At 42.4% G+C, this 16,929-nt stretch overlaps 1 protein-coding gene across 1 annotated transcript in view; it reads right to left on the reverse strand.

Annotated features, from left to right (window-relative positions):
• Window positions 1-210: 210 nt before the first annotated feature.
• COL9A1 (collagen type IX alpha 1 chain) overlaps window positions 211-16,929 on the reverse strand; it is a 144,742-nt gene continuing 128,023 nt past the window's right edge. Inside the window, exons 34-38 of the mRNA XM_088470515.1 lie at window positions 14,963-15,109; window positions 11,489-11,543; window positions 6,802-6,990; window positions 4,688-4,765; window positions 211-1,305 (exon numbers count right to left, since the gene is read on the reverse strand). Coding sequence (XP_088326641.1) covers window positions 1,109-1,305; window positions 4,688-4,765; window positions 6,802-6,990; window positions 11,489-11,543; window positions 14,963-15,109 — 666 coding nt within the window. The 3' untranslated portion in view covers window positions 211-1,108. The remainder of the gene's footprint in view (window positions 1,306-4,687; window positions 4,766-6,801; window positions 6,991-11,488; window positions 11,544-14,962; window positions 15,110-16,929) is intronic.

The following is a 16,929-nucleotide window of genomic DNA, read 5'->3' on the forward strand; positions in this document are numbered from 1 at the left end:
ATTACTTTGATAACCCCCTGCAGTTTCTATATAGCATAATATAAATTAGGCATTCAGCTAAACTTTGAATTTATCTCATTTACCGAATAAACGTTTGAAACTGAAAAGCAGATGTCTCCTCAGGGGTCCAGTTCAATTTCTTCATTAAACCTCATTCAAGCATACATTGAAAAAATGCACAGGGTTACCAAACAGAATTTATTTCTTACTTTTTTTTGTTTAAACAACCAGAGATGCCACATGAAAATAAATATTCTCAGTTATAAAACAATTTTATTTCTGGATATTAAAATCTGTTATTGCTTCCATCACATTGCAGAGTGGATGTCACACATAGGAGGTGTTAAGTAATACATGTTTCATACCCACAATGCTTAGAGACGATGTAGAAAAAATGTCACTTTGTCTTTAATTAGAATGTATCTTCAAGACATACTGGTCGTCAGATTAACCCATAGCACATTTACAGAGATTTACAGCACATGTTGTGTACTCATTGTACCACATTTTTACAGGAACCATTTCCCTCCAGTTTATACATTATACATATGAAAATACAGTGAACCAAGACAAAACACACAAAGGACTGGTAAAATACCAAAGAGTGCGTTTCTTATAATTTGGGCTGGGATTTTACTGTTGGGTCTCACACCTTGCAATTGCATTCATTTTACATATTTTCCACTTGTTAATTTACTTGCAGTTTAGTGTTGCTTATTTTGTGCATTTTGAACTGTATACTATATGTCTTTTTTATTGTATACTTTTATGTATAGTGGGTTTATACACAATTACTATGATTACAACTTGAGGTAAATACAAGGCATTTCTTCATCCATGGAATTTATCTGTTTACTGGGAAACTGCAAGTTAAAAATATTTATTAGAGTAATTCATTTTTCTTTTTTTTTTTCAAAGCTGCTTATGGAGGTCTTCGTGGAATTTTTCTAAGCACCATCTTTCTTTTCCAAAATCGGTAGTTACTGTATGAATGTCACAGTATGTTAATGTCTGCTGTTTAGAAGTAAAAAGAACCTTGTCTATCATCTCTCCCCTTCATTTCATTGTGTGATGTTGGTTGTGCAGACAGTAACATGATGTTAGAAGTTCAAGGCCCTTTCATATTTGAATCTTTAGCAGACTGGGGTGCAGCAATGGCCTGAAGGCTGCAAGAAGAAGGATCGCAGAATCCCGCAGGACCGGCAGAGCCTGGTGGTCCAGGAATTCCAGGTTGCCCAGCAGTGCCAGGTGGGCCTCTCTCCCCATCACGACCTTCTCGACCATAGCTTGGCTTGCCAGGTTCACCTGTGAAAATTTTATCAGGGGTTAAGCAAGAACAGCTTATTTTCAGTCTGTACAGAACATCTTTAAATAAATGTGCTGAAAAAAATACCTATGAATTATTTTCTGTGCCGAGTGACATTCTAATTTAATATCATGCAGTGATCTCCCTCTCACTCTCCATGTCCCACATTTCACCAGCATTTATGTTATGTCTAAAGTACAAAATCCAACTAATCTTCATTATTACATATATTAGAGGGTCTTGCCAGCTGAAATCCAAAATAATTAAAAGGATGCGTATACAGTATAAGTTTTAACAGCCTACTTTGAAAACGTCATATATTTTTAAAGACATATTCAACATAAAAGAGCATCTCCACACTGTTTCAAATGGGCTACTGATCAAACATTGCAAAAGTTGTTTAGCAACCAGTTTGTAAGGGTGTAGCTTTGGGCTTCAGCTTGGGAGATGCTATAATGTTTGTTTTTTAACATTATTCCATTTACTCTTTGTCGTCTTTACATTTTGGAGCAAAAGATTATCCAAGCCCTTTGTTTACCCAATAAATTCTCTAAGACTAAGAGGGTGCACCCCTCCCAACCATCCCGATTTCAGTAGGACAATCACGTTTTTCAGGCACTGTCCCACTGTTACACCCACAGGCCAAGTGTCCCGTGGGTGGTTGGAAGGTTGGAGACCCCACCGCCGCAGCTGCGTGGCGGTTCCAGACTCCGAAGAAGCTGAATGGATGACTCGCGGCATCCATTCAGTGCAGGGTGAGGGCTGAGGGCAGCCCAGCTACTGACGGAGTGCTGGGCTCACCCCAAGCGTGATTTTAAACGGGAGACGTGCCATATGGGCATGCCCCCAAATAACATAATTTAGGGTTGTGGTCTGTGGTAATTACATTGTGCCCCATTTCGGCCACATGCGGCTTCCACGCGCGCAGGTTTAAGGGGCGTCCCATTCCCATTCCGCACAGAGCGTGACTCCTCCTGGAGCCGGCCCTGACAATGGATGAGATAATAATAAAAAGTTTTTGGAAATCCAGCTCTTGGCTATTTGGATAGTTTTAAAAAAACGAGTGAAATACTAAGGGAAGATCTCCTTCAAAATTTGGGGGCATTAAAGTGAAACAAAAATAAATAAGAATGAAAAATTGGCTGCCCTGTTGTTGCATTTGATGAGGACTTAAAAGCTTGTCCACCAGGGAGCAGTATTGAGTTGTTAAACTTCGGAAGCATACCCACTTCAGATCTTTGGCATGTAACAAATGATATTTGTGTGTTCAGCGAATGTCTTCAGCGAGGTATGTAGAGCCATCAGAATTTAAAGGATATTTTTTTTAATGTTACGTTAATGGTATTGTAATTAAATGTTTCATCACAGCAATTAGAATATTAAGACATTCTGTGCCTATGTTGGCGAACATCAGGTGCACATTTTTGCATGGTCTCATTTTAGGCCCGAATGCAAAGCAAGATTTTGTTCTGCAGTTTGTTATATTTAAATGACCATCACAGGTCGGAGAGGGCACATCTACATTGTATCCCCGGTTTGCAGACAGCAGTAAAGCCTTTTTTTCCACACAAATGGATAAGTTTCTTACATGTCCTCAGAGTTGAAGAAAGCCAGGCCATGACTTAAATTATTGACAATGCACATTTTAAATTTTTCAGGCGCACTTGATAGTATTACTTCTATGAAAGTAATAAAATTATTCATCAGTATCAGGGGCATATCTATAATGGGTGCAGGGTGTATGGTGCACAGAGGGCCATTGGTCAAGGAGGACCCTGCACTGCACAACCTGCATCAGACAGATTCAACACTATGGGACATATTCAATTAGCCGCGGGGTTTCACCCGCGGCTAATTGTCACGCTGGACGGGAATCAATTAGCGGGGATTCCACGCGCGGGTGTCCCTGAGACCCCGCGCGCGAGTCTCTGCTGTTTGATTTTACCTCGCACCTCATGTAGGTGCGAGGTAAAATCACAGAGAGGCCGCCGTATTTGGCCTCGCGCAAGAGGTTAATACACACTGATTCCGCAGTTCTCGCGGAATCAGTGTGTTTTCGCGCAGGAGTCCCGGTCTAATGACGCGGGGAAATAGCTATTTGATTGAATAGCTAAACCCTGCGTCGCAGGACTTTTGCCTGTCAATTAGCCACGGGTGAAACCCCGCGGCTAATTGAATATGCCCCAATTACTCCATCTAGTTTCTGCCAACAGTGACAAAGATGGTGTCTCACTAGGATATAGCAAAGACTCTGTGCATATCAGTTTGGGTGAATCTTTCATAATATCCCAATAGGAATGACATATGACACACGTTCAAGTTAAGAGCTATGGTAAGGACCAATTCCTATCTGACCAGCATATAAGCATTCTCCTTTGTGACAGAAGCTGCAGAACTACTGTATCACCACTGCAGGGATTAAGGTCATAAAGGGCCAAGGTTTGAGGATGTAATTCTGAAGTCCAGTTTTGCTCTTCTCAGAAGGATAGAGGGCCAGCATGCTTAGTGATTGCACCAGCATCCACAAATCCACAGAAGCACAGTGTGGTGGTCTCAAGAGGGATGGGTCAGAATTGCTGGATCCACCCCCAAATTTTGCTATCAGGCTCATCAATGCAGTGTTCTTCTCTTGATTCTCTGGTTTATTTAATGAGTATGGCATAAGGAGCAATGGGCTTAAATAAATGAATAACATCATGATGGCATCAAAAACCATTTTTAGATTATGGTAATTCCATTCATTAAGCAGAGTATAGAATCATTCTGGATTCCATATCTTCAGATAGGATGAATGATATTTATGGCTACATAGAATTCTGATGCGCCATTTGTTTTCACTGCATCCTAAAAATATTTAACTACAGATGTGACCACATACATCTAGCCTCCTGGTGCATTATACAGCCCTTCTAGTCATGCCATGCCGTGGCGTGACTCGGTAGCACCAATCGTCTTTTTGTGCAACTTTTTACCTTCCAATGCATCTTTTTCGCACAAGCTGCTCCTGCTGATTACAATGATTGTGCGTCCTATTTGCATCGCTGTACGAATAAGACGCATTGGAAGGTAAAAAGTCACAAGAATTAGACGCTCAGCGCTAACAAATTACAGGGTGCTCACACGTTATGTGTAACGCGACTTGTAGCGCACGGAGGATAGATGTATGTAGACACATCTGTATAGCACAATTGAAATGCATTTAAGACATGTAAACAGTGTAAACAGTTCATATCATTCTGCTTCCGATGTCTGGGAAGATGCAGACTGAAAATACAGTAAAAGATCTTTACGTCATGCAAGGGTCCATGGTTTGTCTTAAATCGTCCAAAATTATATTTTCCATGAACTTTACATAAAGGTATAAGGACAAAGTATTCATACCTGTAAGACCTGGTATTCCTGGCATTCCCTTTGGACCTCTTCCTGGTAATCCTCTTTCTCCTCTTTCACCAGCATCACCTAAATACATACAATAATATTTCACAAATTACACCTTGTGAATAAATCTGCCTGTATACTTTACCCACAGAGAAAAAATAAATGTTACTTTGCTTGGTGCTATTAATAGCTTTCTTTAGTTCACACACAATAGCTTGCACTTGCCTGTGTACTTTTCCCCGGAGACCTGGAATTATGAATCCTATGCCATTTATGCAATTATGCAAAGCAGCCATGAAAGCAGTAGTGGAACATAAACATGAAAAATGAGATTCTCCTTTCACACAATAAATATAGCAAAGGTTAAAATACAAATTAAGAATCGGAAATACATCCTGATCTTCACCATCTTTCATCTTTGTAAATAGTCTGACAACAAATACTCACTCCAAGTGTTTCCCCACCATCTCATAAATTAAAATGTGATAGCGGTGATGTATTGACACTTTTAAGCTAGTTTGTAGAAGTCTCACATAGCAAAAAGATCACCCCTTTCAAGCTTATGTTTTAATGCCTAATGTTGTCCGCATAATGACACCATAATGCTGTGTAGCACAGTTGATATATGTGCACCTTTACGTTCATAAATTAAACTACTGCTGATAGATTACAATTTCAAAAGCCTTTATAGCAGAGTGTCATAAAGCTTTTATAGAGATGTTTTAAAGTTGATATAACCTGACTTTGACAGTGCGTATATCTGTACATCTCTGGGACCACGTACTAAAATGTTTGTTATGACAAATTTTATGGATATAATCACCTTACTGGAAGTTTGTTTCATCATAGAGCAAAGATATAAACACACTGCACAGCAGCTGCTTAACTACAGTGTGGGTAACAGAGCGATATAAATCTGGCAGAGGATTCTGGGAAGGATAGTTCAAATAAAGTACTGGAGGAAAAGCAACACTTTCAGAATACTTTCCAAAAATTTTGCAAATAATAAAATATTAAAAAGTTGACTATTTTACATATGAGTGTTTAGGGATTGTATATTATATTCAACATGCATTAATTATGTTAAATAACCATGGAAACCTTTTATTGCATAATGACACACTGCTATGACAGTGCATAGTAATTGCCAATTTGCCACTGACATAAGTGGTGTGATTCATGATGTTATGCTAAAATCAACCCTACCCTTCTCTATAAATAATGAAGAGAACCTCACATGACAGTATCGTAATGCTGATTGATACTTTTATTTTTCCATAGGGGTACCATGTAGAATTTTTGAATTCATTGTCTCTTTAAGGATAGGCAAAGAAAAATTAGTCCCCACTTCTCAGACATAACCCATTGTAAGTTAGTTATAGTTACACTGGATATTTATTTCTGTTAGCACAAACATTGCAGTGATATTTGCAGAATTTTTACATTTTAAATTGCCATGTGCCACATATTTAGTTTGCTCAACAAAAGTAGTGAGTTTATTTTTGTATCATTGCTCTTGGACATTATGTTTTATATTTAAACCACCTGCAAAACCAGATAACTGTTAATGGAATTCCACACAATGTTTTATTCATATCCCCCTAACTAATAATAAAATTATGTTTACAGCATTAATATTTCTTTTGTATTCTGACAGAAATAAATTGCCTTTAGTTATTTTGAACATAGCTAATTGTCAGCAAGAGGATGTTTTCCCAGGGTGCAGCTGAAAATTAATAATAATGCAAATCATCATCCTATCAGTTTGGAGGAAATTGTTTTTAAAGAAAATACATTGGGAGATCCCTTTTAAGTTAATGGGGTCTCTAGAGTGAAAAAGGTCATTATCATTATAATTAGTTCACTTAAGTTCCCCTGAGGAAATCCAGAAAGACATGTACTGTTGATGAGGCAGATTTGAAAACCATTGCTTAACACAATACTAAATCATTTATATTGCATGGCATGAATACTTACATATAATTACAGTCCAAAATAGTTTTTTTCAGTGGCAAATACATTTAGGCAAAATTATATATAGTCAATGTTTCCAATTCTTACTGGCCTACTTACAGAAATGTGTTGCCAATCAGATTGAAAGCATAGTAATTTCATACCTTTTGGACCTTTAAGACCAAGTTGCCCATTAGGACCTTTGAGCCCAGGAAGTCCTCTTGGACCAACATGCCCAGGTACACCATTATCTCCCGGGGATCCAGGGACTCCTGGTGGACCAGGTCTTCCAGGTAAGCCAACTGCTCCAGATTCTGGTCTTCGTAGACTGGCTGCCAAATTTGCTAACTGTTCTGTAACATAATTATAAAGAACTGTAAATCAATATTTTGTCTATTGGCCAAAATCAGTAGCATACAAAGTGACCATTCTTTTTGTTTATTTTTTAGCAAAATCAATCATTAAGGAAGATATAAGAAAACATTGTTTGAATAACTTTTTCTGCAGATTTGAATGTAAGTATGTGTATATTTCTTCACTGAACATCATCATATGCTGAAAGCATCTGGATCAGAAACAAAGCAATGCAAATACAAATTTTATTAAATTAAATTGTAGACAATATGTTAGTAGCCTCATAAAAATAAGCCATTTTGTAGCATTAATATCTACTCTTTGGTATTCAGTGCAAATTAATTATGAAGCAAAATGTAGCACAGTATCAAATTAATTTATTCCCTGTTATGTCATGCAGCTGACTTTGACTTGACTTTGAAAGCAAGTAAGGCCACTATTTGACAATCAGTAAAAATATAGATTTACACATTCAAGAGCTGGCGGGTTAAACTTAAGAAAATATGTCCACCAGGCTTTCTGCCACTCCTCCACAGCAGCTTGTCATGCTCAGAGGGAGGTGGTTCTCTATTTAAGAAGGCAGAGATCAAGTGACAGCTTTGCAAACTTGCAGTTGGACATAAACTGTGTAAGGCATATCTACCCATTGGCCAGGATGGCACTTGCCAGGGTGCCGACCAAAGGGGGGGCGCCGTCCGGCAGTGCCACCAGCAGCCAAGAGGTGGACTACCCCCCCTAGTCACCCGGCCCCACAAGTGTAGGGCAGACCGCAGTGAGAGCGGTCTGCCCTACACAGTTTACAAACACACAGCCACCAGCGGCGGCTGTGTGTTTGTTATAGCAGCCTGTTATAGCAGCCAGCCAATGAGAGTCAGACAGACTCTCATTGGCTGCTGCATCGTCCACGGAGGGAGCCGGCTGGAGCTCACTAATGAGTTTCGTCTTCCGGCTCTCCCCGCAGCGGGTGATGGGAGAGACGTCATGACTCGTGATATATTGTTCGGCGAAAGAAAAGATATATTGACAAGTGTGTACCCAGCTTAAATCTGAGCAGAATTTTAAAAAAATATTTACTAATGCATTTTCTTTTTCCAGGCTTATTACTTTTCTTAAAGGTAACTTTACACAATATATAACCAACCAAATAAAGTTGATAATTCAAACAATGAAATATTTTCCATACATCATCACAACTATTCAACATTCCACCAATCAAGGCTCCAGGGAAATATGAAGTGATGCTCCCTCGCTGCCGTTCCTACAGTCTTTTCAGGCTTATGTAGCCTCGGTATGTAGTCAGGAAGCCGAGGGTCAAAATGCCAACTGCCAGCTTCGCAACTCTCAAATCCCGGCAGGGGTCTAATGATAGGTGTCTAAATCCCGATGCCTATCATTATCCCTACACCGGGAGCCCGATGCCCAGCATACCAAATTAAGGTAAGCCGGGTGGCGGGCGCGGACAGCCGCAGGGGGAAGGGTTAGATTAGGGGCTCCCGGGGGGGGACTTAGGGTTAGGCACCCCCCCCGGGATGGATAGGGTTAGGCTAGGGGAAGGGGGGGGTTAGTGTTAGGCATCCACGGGGGGAGGTTAGGGTCAGGCACCCCCCCGGGAGGGTTAGGTGTAGGCTGCGTGGAGGGGGAGTTAGGTTTAGGCACTTACAGGGGGGAGGTTAGGGTTAGGCACTAGGGGGGAGGTTAGGGTAAGGCAGCCCTAAAGGAGGGTTAGGGCTAAGGGGGAGAGGGTTAGGGTTAGTTAATTTACTTACCCCATCGGGATCTTCACTTCTGGTCTTCTGGCGTTGGGATTTGAACAGCCGGACTTAGGTCCGGCGGTAAATCATACTGATTCCGTAGCTTCTTATGCACATCACTTTGTGGGAAAAATACCACATCATTTTCCTTGCATGCAAAAGTGGGTTTCCCTCTGGATTCTTCTGAGAGATCTTGCACTCACTTCATCGCCCTCAACTTTCTCAACCTTGGCAATGGAATAGTAGATCCAGCATTTGGTTTCAAAGTTAACTATAACAAAGTCACCAACTAACAGATCTGAAATGTCTGGTTAGATTCTCCTGTCCTCAGAGCTGACATCAAGTGGGATGGGAATATCACTCTCCTCAGAGCTGACATCAAGTGGGATGGGAACATCACTCTCCTCAGAGCTGACATCAAGTGGGATGGGAACATCACTCTCCTCAGAGCTGACATCAAGTGGGATGGGAACATCACTCTCCTCAGAGCTGACATCAAGTGGGATGGGAACATCACTCTCCTCAGAGCTGACATCAAGTGGGATGGGAACATCACTCTCCTCAGAGCTGACATGAAGTGGGATGGGAACATCACTCTCCTCAGAGCTGACATGAAGTGGGATGGGAACATCACTCTCCTCAAAGCTGCTGTTCACTGTGATTTTCTTCTTGGTTTGTTTCTGCTTGAGCTTCACTTTTTCTTAGACATTACTTGCTTTTTCCCCTGCTGTTTATTCTTTCTCTCTTTATAGCCCTTTCAATTGCCTGCTTTTCAGGTGTATCAGTTTGGATTCTAGCCTTTACATGCCCTGGGATGCAGACTTTTGGGTAAGGGTAGAATTTCATCTGCAGACACATTTGCAGTGTGGCTAAGATGCAAATATATGTCACTTGGGGCCTGTTTCAGTGATGGACGCTAATGCTGTCATAGCTATGAATTTGTACACAGCGGCTGAGTGAAAATATGCAATTTAGCAGCCGCCAGGATTTGTATTGAGGCACCCACCTGCAGACGGCTTTGCAAATCCAATCGATTGCATACAAAGAAGCAGCTTGGTCTCAGATCAATAGATTATCTGACTTCTAAATAACTCTATGGTTGCACAGAATGACCATGGGAACTGGGACGCCAGAGCCATTTTCACTGCATATGGGATCGCAGTTGCAGGCTGAGACATGCCCTGAAAATTGTTGCATCACGCCTGCATTTAAGCCGCCACCTCCCAGTTGCATGTCAATCACTTTGCGGATCCTCACTGTGAGCGACAATGAAAATGAAACTTGATACATACGCAGTGTGACTCAGACACATCCGCAGATTACTGATAATCACTCAACTGTGAATACATGGGCATTGCATCCATCTATGACTCAGGCCCTTGGTGAGGCACATCCATGTGTGGGGCATGTGTTTCTCTCCATCACAGCCAGAAAGAAATGACTGGTGCTTCCCGAATTTATGGTCACATGACAACAAATGTGTACAGTTGCCTAGATACAGAGGGTGGGTCCACTTACCCACTGGCTCATCTTACCCCACTCTCCCCTACGCTGTCCTAGACATTTGGGAGGAGCTCTGTCTGTCTGTAGTGAAGGTTAAACTTTACTTTTTGGCAGAGTTGCAATGGAAGGAACATTGATTCATATCTAAACATTTTATTTTCTGGTATAGTTGTTCTTTTTGCTAAGTTAATTCAACTTCTCCCGTATATATAAACTATGTGCTGTTGTGTATGGAATATTCTAATGCACGTGATCTGCTTTTCTGCAGTCACAATGGGGGATCAGTATGATTTACGGCCAGCCGCATTGGGCGGCGGTTCAAATCCCGATAGTGGAAGCTTGGCAGGGGTGAAGATCCTGACTGCGCTAAAGGTAAGCATAAACTAACCTAACCCCCCACTAACCCCAAACCCTCCCTTAGGGGTGCCTAACCCTAACCGCCCCCCCAAGTGCCTAATCCCCCTCTAAGTGCCTAAACCTAACCCCCCCTTCCCCGCTGCCTAAACCTAAGTCTCCTGGGGGGGTGCCTAACCCTAATCTCCCCCCGGGGGTGCCTAACCGTGACCACCCCTTCCCCTAGCCTAAACCTAACCCTCCCGAGGGGGTGCCTAACCCTAAGTTCCCCCCGGGAACCCCTGACCCTCCCCCCCCACGGCTGTCCGCACCCGGCGCCCGGCTTACCTTCGATCAGGATGCAGGGTGTCGGGCTCCCGGCGTAGGTAAAATGACAGGCGTCAGGATCGCGACGTCTGTCATTTTACCCTTGCCGGGATTAGACAGTCGGGAAGCCGGTGGTCGGGATTCCATCCGTTGGCTTCCCGACTGCTTCCCCACAATGGGGTACAGGGGGACTATATATAAGGAGGTTTTCCAATAGCAACCAATCCCTTTTTTTTTACAGATGAAAAAGAAAGGCTGTGTGCTGGCTGATGCTGTGGGCAACACCTCATCTTCTACACACTTCTCTTTAATGTTAAGAAATGTTTCTCCTGTAGAAGTTAGCATTAAAGTATATAGCACTGTAGAAGTAAAATTATTTAAAAAAGCTTATACTGTTTGAGGGATAAAAACTTTTGCATGTATATTTTACTGTCCCATTTTATTCTTTATGTTTTATTTATTTTATTTATAGTGAAATAAATTGAGAGAAGACAAACAGACTTTTATCCATTACATATTATGTATCTACCTAAACTATTATGTATACCAATTAGCATGAAAAGTAAAATGAGATTAAACATACCTTGCAAAACTCTCATGCATACTTGCTTAATGTGCTGATCTGTTGGTTCTCTACCCTAAGGAATGAAACAAATGATTTGTAAAGAACCAGGTGTAATTACATAAAAAGAGGCAGATATGGGAAGTAGGCAATTAGACACACAGTGGTAGGTAATAGCGGTGACAGAAGTCCGTAATTATATAGATATATAAGTACAGTAGGTAAGAGACGTTAGATACACAGAAATAGAGATAATAGAAGTATGTAATTAGATGCATAGCAAAATGTAACAAAGGTTGATAATTAAATACATAGTAGATAGCAGAGGTAATATAAGTAAGTCATTAAATACATAAAGATAACATAAGTCTGTAATTAAATACACAGAGGTAGATAACAGAGATAACATAAGTATGTTACGAAATACATAGCGGTAGGTAGCAGAAGTAACATAAATATGTAATTAAATACATAAAGGTAGGTAATAGATAAATATGTAATTAAATACATAGAGGTAGGTAATAGATAAATATGTAATTAAATACATAGAGGTAGGTAATAGAGGTAAAACAAGTAATTAAACACATAGAGCTAAGTAGCAGAGGAAACATAAGTATGTAATTTAATACACAGAGCTGAGTAGAAGAAGTAACATAGGTAAGTAATTAAATACATTGAGGTAGGGAACAGAGGTAACATACAGTGCATCCAGAAAGTATTCACAGCGCTTCACTTTTTCCACATTTTTTTATGTTACAGCCTTATTCCAAAATGGAATAAATTCATATTTGTCCTCAAAATTCTACACACAATACCCCATAATGACCACGAAGCTTAAAATTGAGCTCAGGTGCATCCTGTTTCCACTGATCATCCTTGAGATGTTCCTACAGATTAATTGGAGTCCACCTGTGGTAAATTCAGTTGATTGGACATGATCTGAAAGACATACACCTGTCTGTATAAGGTCCCACACTTGACAGTGCATGTCAGAGCACGAACCAATCATGAAGTCTAAGGAATTGTCTGTTGACCTCCGAGACAGAATTGTCTCGAGGCACAAATCTGGGGAACGGTCCAGAAAAATATCTCCTCTTTGAAGGTCCCAATGAGCACAGTGGCCTCCATCATCCATAAATGGAAGAAGTTCAGAACCACCAGGACTCTTCCTAGAATTGGCCGGGCTGTCTAAACTGAGCAATCGAGGGAGAAGGGCCCTCATCAGGGAGGTGACCAAGAACCTGATGGTCACTCTGTCAGAGCTACAGCATTCCTCTGTGGAGAGAGGAGAACCTTCAGGAAGGTCAACCATCTCTGCAGCAATCCACCAATCAGGCCTGTATGGTAGAGTGGCCAAACGGAAGCCACTCCTTAGTAAAAAACACATGGCAGCCCTCCGGTAGTTTGCCAAAATGCACCTGAAGAACTCTCAGACCATGAGAAATAAAATTCTCTGGTATGATGAGACAAAGATTGAACGCTTTGGTGTGAATGCCAAGCGTCATGTTTGGAGGAAACCAGGCACCGCTCATCACCAGGCCAATACCATGCCTACAGTGAAGCATGGTGGTGGCAGCATCATGTTGTGGGGATGTTTTTCAGCGGCAGGAACTGGGAGACTAGTCAGGATAGAGGGAAAGATGAATGCAGCAATTTACAGAGACATCCTGGATGAAAACCTGCTCCAGAGCGCTCTTGACCTCAGACTGGGGCGATGGTTCATCTTTCAACAGGACAACGACCCTAAGCACGCAGCCAAGATATCAAAGGAGTGGCTTCAGGACAACTTTGTAAAAGTATTTGAGTGGACCAGCCAGAGCCCAGACTTGAATCCGATTGAACATCTCTGGAGAGATCTGAAAATGTCTGTGCACCGACGCTTCCCATCCAACCTGATGGAGCTTGAGAGGTGCTGCAAAGAGGAATGGGCGAAACTGCCCAAAGATAGGTGTGCCAAGCTTGAGTCATCATATTCAAAAAGACTTGAAGCTGTAATTTCTGCCAAACGTGTATCAACAAAGTATTGAGCAAAGGCTGTGCATACTTATGTACATGTGATTTCTTAGGTTTATTTTATTTTTCGCCCATTCCTCTTTGCAGCACCTCTCAAGCTCCATCAAGTTGGATGGGAAGCGTCGATGCACAGCCATTTTCAGATCTCTCCAGAGATGTTCAATTGAAGTCAAGTCTGGGCTCTGGCAGGGCCTCTCAAGGACATTCACAGAGTTGTCCTGAAGCCACTCCTTTGATATCTTGGCTGTGTGCTCAGGGTCGTTGTCCTGCTGAAAGATTAACCGTCGCCCCAGTCTGAGGTCAAGAGCGCTCTGGAGCAGGTTTTCATCCAGGATGTCTCTGTACATTGCTGCATTCATCTTTCCCGCTATCCTGACTAGTCTCACAGTTCCTGCCACTGGAAAACATCCCCACAGCATGATGCTGCCACCACCATGCTTCACTGTAGGGATGGTATTGGCCTGGTGATGAGTGGTGCCTGGTTTCCTCCAAATCGAACGCCTGGCATTCACGCCAAAGCGTTCAATCTTTGTCTCTCATGGTCTGAGAGTCCTTCAGGTGCATTTTGGCAAACTCCAGACAGGCTGCCATGTGCTTTTTACTAAGGAGTGGCTTCCATCTGGCTAGTCTACCATACAGACATGATTGGTGGATTGCTGCAGAGATTGCTGTCCTTCTGGAATGTTCTCCTCTCTCCACAGAGGAATGCTGTAGCTCTGACAGAGTGACCATCAAGTTCTTGGTCACCTCCCTGACGAGGGCCCTTCTCCCCCGATCATTCAGTTTAGACAGACAGCCAAGTCTAGGAAGAGTCCTGGTGGTTCCGAACTTATTCCATTTACGGATGATGGAGGCCACTGTGCTCATTGGTACCTTCAAAGCAGCAGATATTTTTCTGTACCCTTCCCCAGATTTGTGCCTCGAGACAATCCTGTCTCGGAGGTCTACAGACAATTCCTTTGACTTCATGCTTGGTTTGTGCTCTGACATGCACTGTCAAGTGTGGGACCTTATATAGACAGGTGTATGCCTTGCAAAATCATGTCCAATCAACTGAATTTACCACAGGTGGACTCCAATTAATCTGTAGGAACATCTCAAGGATGATCAGTGGAAACAGGATGCACCTGAGCTCAATTTTGAGCTTCATGGCAAAGGCCGTGAATACTTATGTACATGTGATTTCTTATTGGTTTTTTTTTATAAAATTTGCAAAAATCTCAAAAAAACTTTTTACACATTGTCATTATGGGGTATTGTGTGTAGAATTTTGAGGACAAAAATGAATTTATTCCATTTTGAAATAAGGCTGTAACATAACAAAATGTGGAAAAAGTGACGCGCTGTGAATATTTTCCGGATGCACTGTATACATAGCTATAGCAAAAGAGGTGATTTAATACACAGCATGTGTAACAGAGCTTACAAATGTACAGTAGTACATTGAATAAACAGAAACATATATATTAATGAATGACTTACTGCAGGACCCTGGCTTCCTGGCAAGCCAGGGGCACCTTGTTCACCCTGCATACCACGGGGACCAGATGAACCTTGAGGACCTTCTACACCTGGTTGACCACGACTTCCTTCTGGACCACGATTACCAGGTTCACCGGGAATTCCAGTCTAAGTATATAAAAGTAGGTTTCAATGTATGTTTATGTACATGAATTATCATTTATAAAAGTGAAAAACTGTAGGCCCACGGTGCATATGCCATTTTACGATGTCATGCACCTATTTTTGTATTAATGTTTATATTTAGTGGAGACCATAAATTTGTGATTAAAGATGGCAGCATCTGCAGGAGTGCATTTGATGGGACGAGTTAGGCAGGTAAGGACATTCCTTCTACAAATATTGTGCACCCACATGTAAAATCAAGATTGGCTATTTAAATAAGATTTAAGGGGTGAAAATAGGGTTGCCACTTGTCTGGAATTCCTCTGGACAGTTCAGAAATCTGAAGATATGTCAAGAAGATCTTTTTAGCCTGGATTGGTGGCATCCTGTATTCTCACGAGGGTGGCGCTGTGACAATACAGACAGTCAGTGCTCCCACCTCACACCCGATTTGCAGCCTGAGCATTGACATTCTCTTCACTCTGACAGCCAGTGCTGGGCAGGCACTGGGTCAGAAGTTCTGACAGCAGGTGCTGGGCGAGCACAGGGATGGAGCTACTGACAGCAAGTGCTGGGCAAGGGTAGGGGTCAGAGCTTCTGACAGCAGGCGCTGAGTGGGCATGGGGGAGAAGCTTCTGATGGCAGGCACTGGGTGGTCCCAGTGGGCAAGATCACTCAGACAGTAACTGGAGGTGAGAGAGGAGAACACACACAGTATGTATAGAATCTGATGCACTGTGTATGCTCTGTGTGTGCTCTGAAACTGATGGGAGGCAGCGTGAACCTGGGATAGATACAGGTTAGCATTTTATTCACTATTTAAACTTGCTATTTCTTTAAGTAAACAGTACATTCTATTTTATATCCTCTTTTTTTCCAATTCAAATTGCTGAGAGATTCAGGACCTCATTCAGAGTCGGTCGAAGAGGCCGCACGGTCGTACGGGAAAAGGGGCCGGATATTCAAATGATTCACTCGCAAGTTGCGTCCCTAAGTTCGGATCGGTAGCTGGCCGACCAAGGGGAGGAAGCGGTCGGAATTCAAAAAAATACGCCCCCTTCTCGTACGCATTGCACGTCATCTCCGGGCATATAAGGATTAATCAAGACCATCGGGAACCATCGAAACTGGTCGTAGAGCTTAAGGTTGACCATACCCTCTCTTAAGCTCTACAATCATGTCAGTGTAAAAACCTCCCATGTCACATGTGCCATGACGCTACTTTGTTAATTATGCACTCCCATAAACCGTATGCACTCCCATAAACCGTATGCACTCCCATAAAACGCCGTTCGCATAATTAGGCACGCCTGCGTTCGGATCTCCACTCCCCCGTTTTTAAGCACCTTCCCCTGTTGCCACCCACAAACGCCTCATTCTGTCACTCAAACTACCGACCTGGCTTTGCTCAAGGAGAGAGAAATTTGCGATCGTAGCGGCTAGTTTGCGCACGCGCATTGCGAACTTTAAACATGCGTAGTATTGCGAACATCGGTGGCGTACGACAGTGCGGCCGCAACGACTGACTCTGAATGAGATCCTCAGTCCCATGACTAGGTGTGTGCGACTTGTGCCGTTGCACAGGGCACAGTGCCTGGGGGCGGAACCATCAACATTCCAGTCAGGCATCCTGCAGCCTGTAGAACTGATATACTTCCCAGAGCCAGCTGTCCCGCCCCCTAAACGTAACAACATGAAGTCACAGGTTTAGGGGCGGAACTGGCACAGGATGTACTGCTGCAGTACTTCTGTGTTTAGGATGTGGAGAATGTGTGTGAAACATATATATGAATGCATTTATGTCACTAATTACAGCACTGTGT

This window comes from Taudactylus pleione, unplaced genomic scaffold (genome assembly GCF_031769625.1).
Source record: "Taudactylus pleione unplaced genomic scaffold, aTauple2 ptg000015l, whole genome shotgun sequence".
NCBI classification, from domain to species: Eukaryota; Metazoa; Chordata; class Amphibia; order Anura; family Myobatrachidae; genus Taudactylus; species Taudactylus pleione.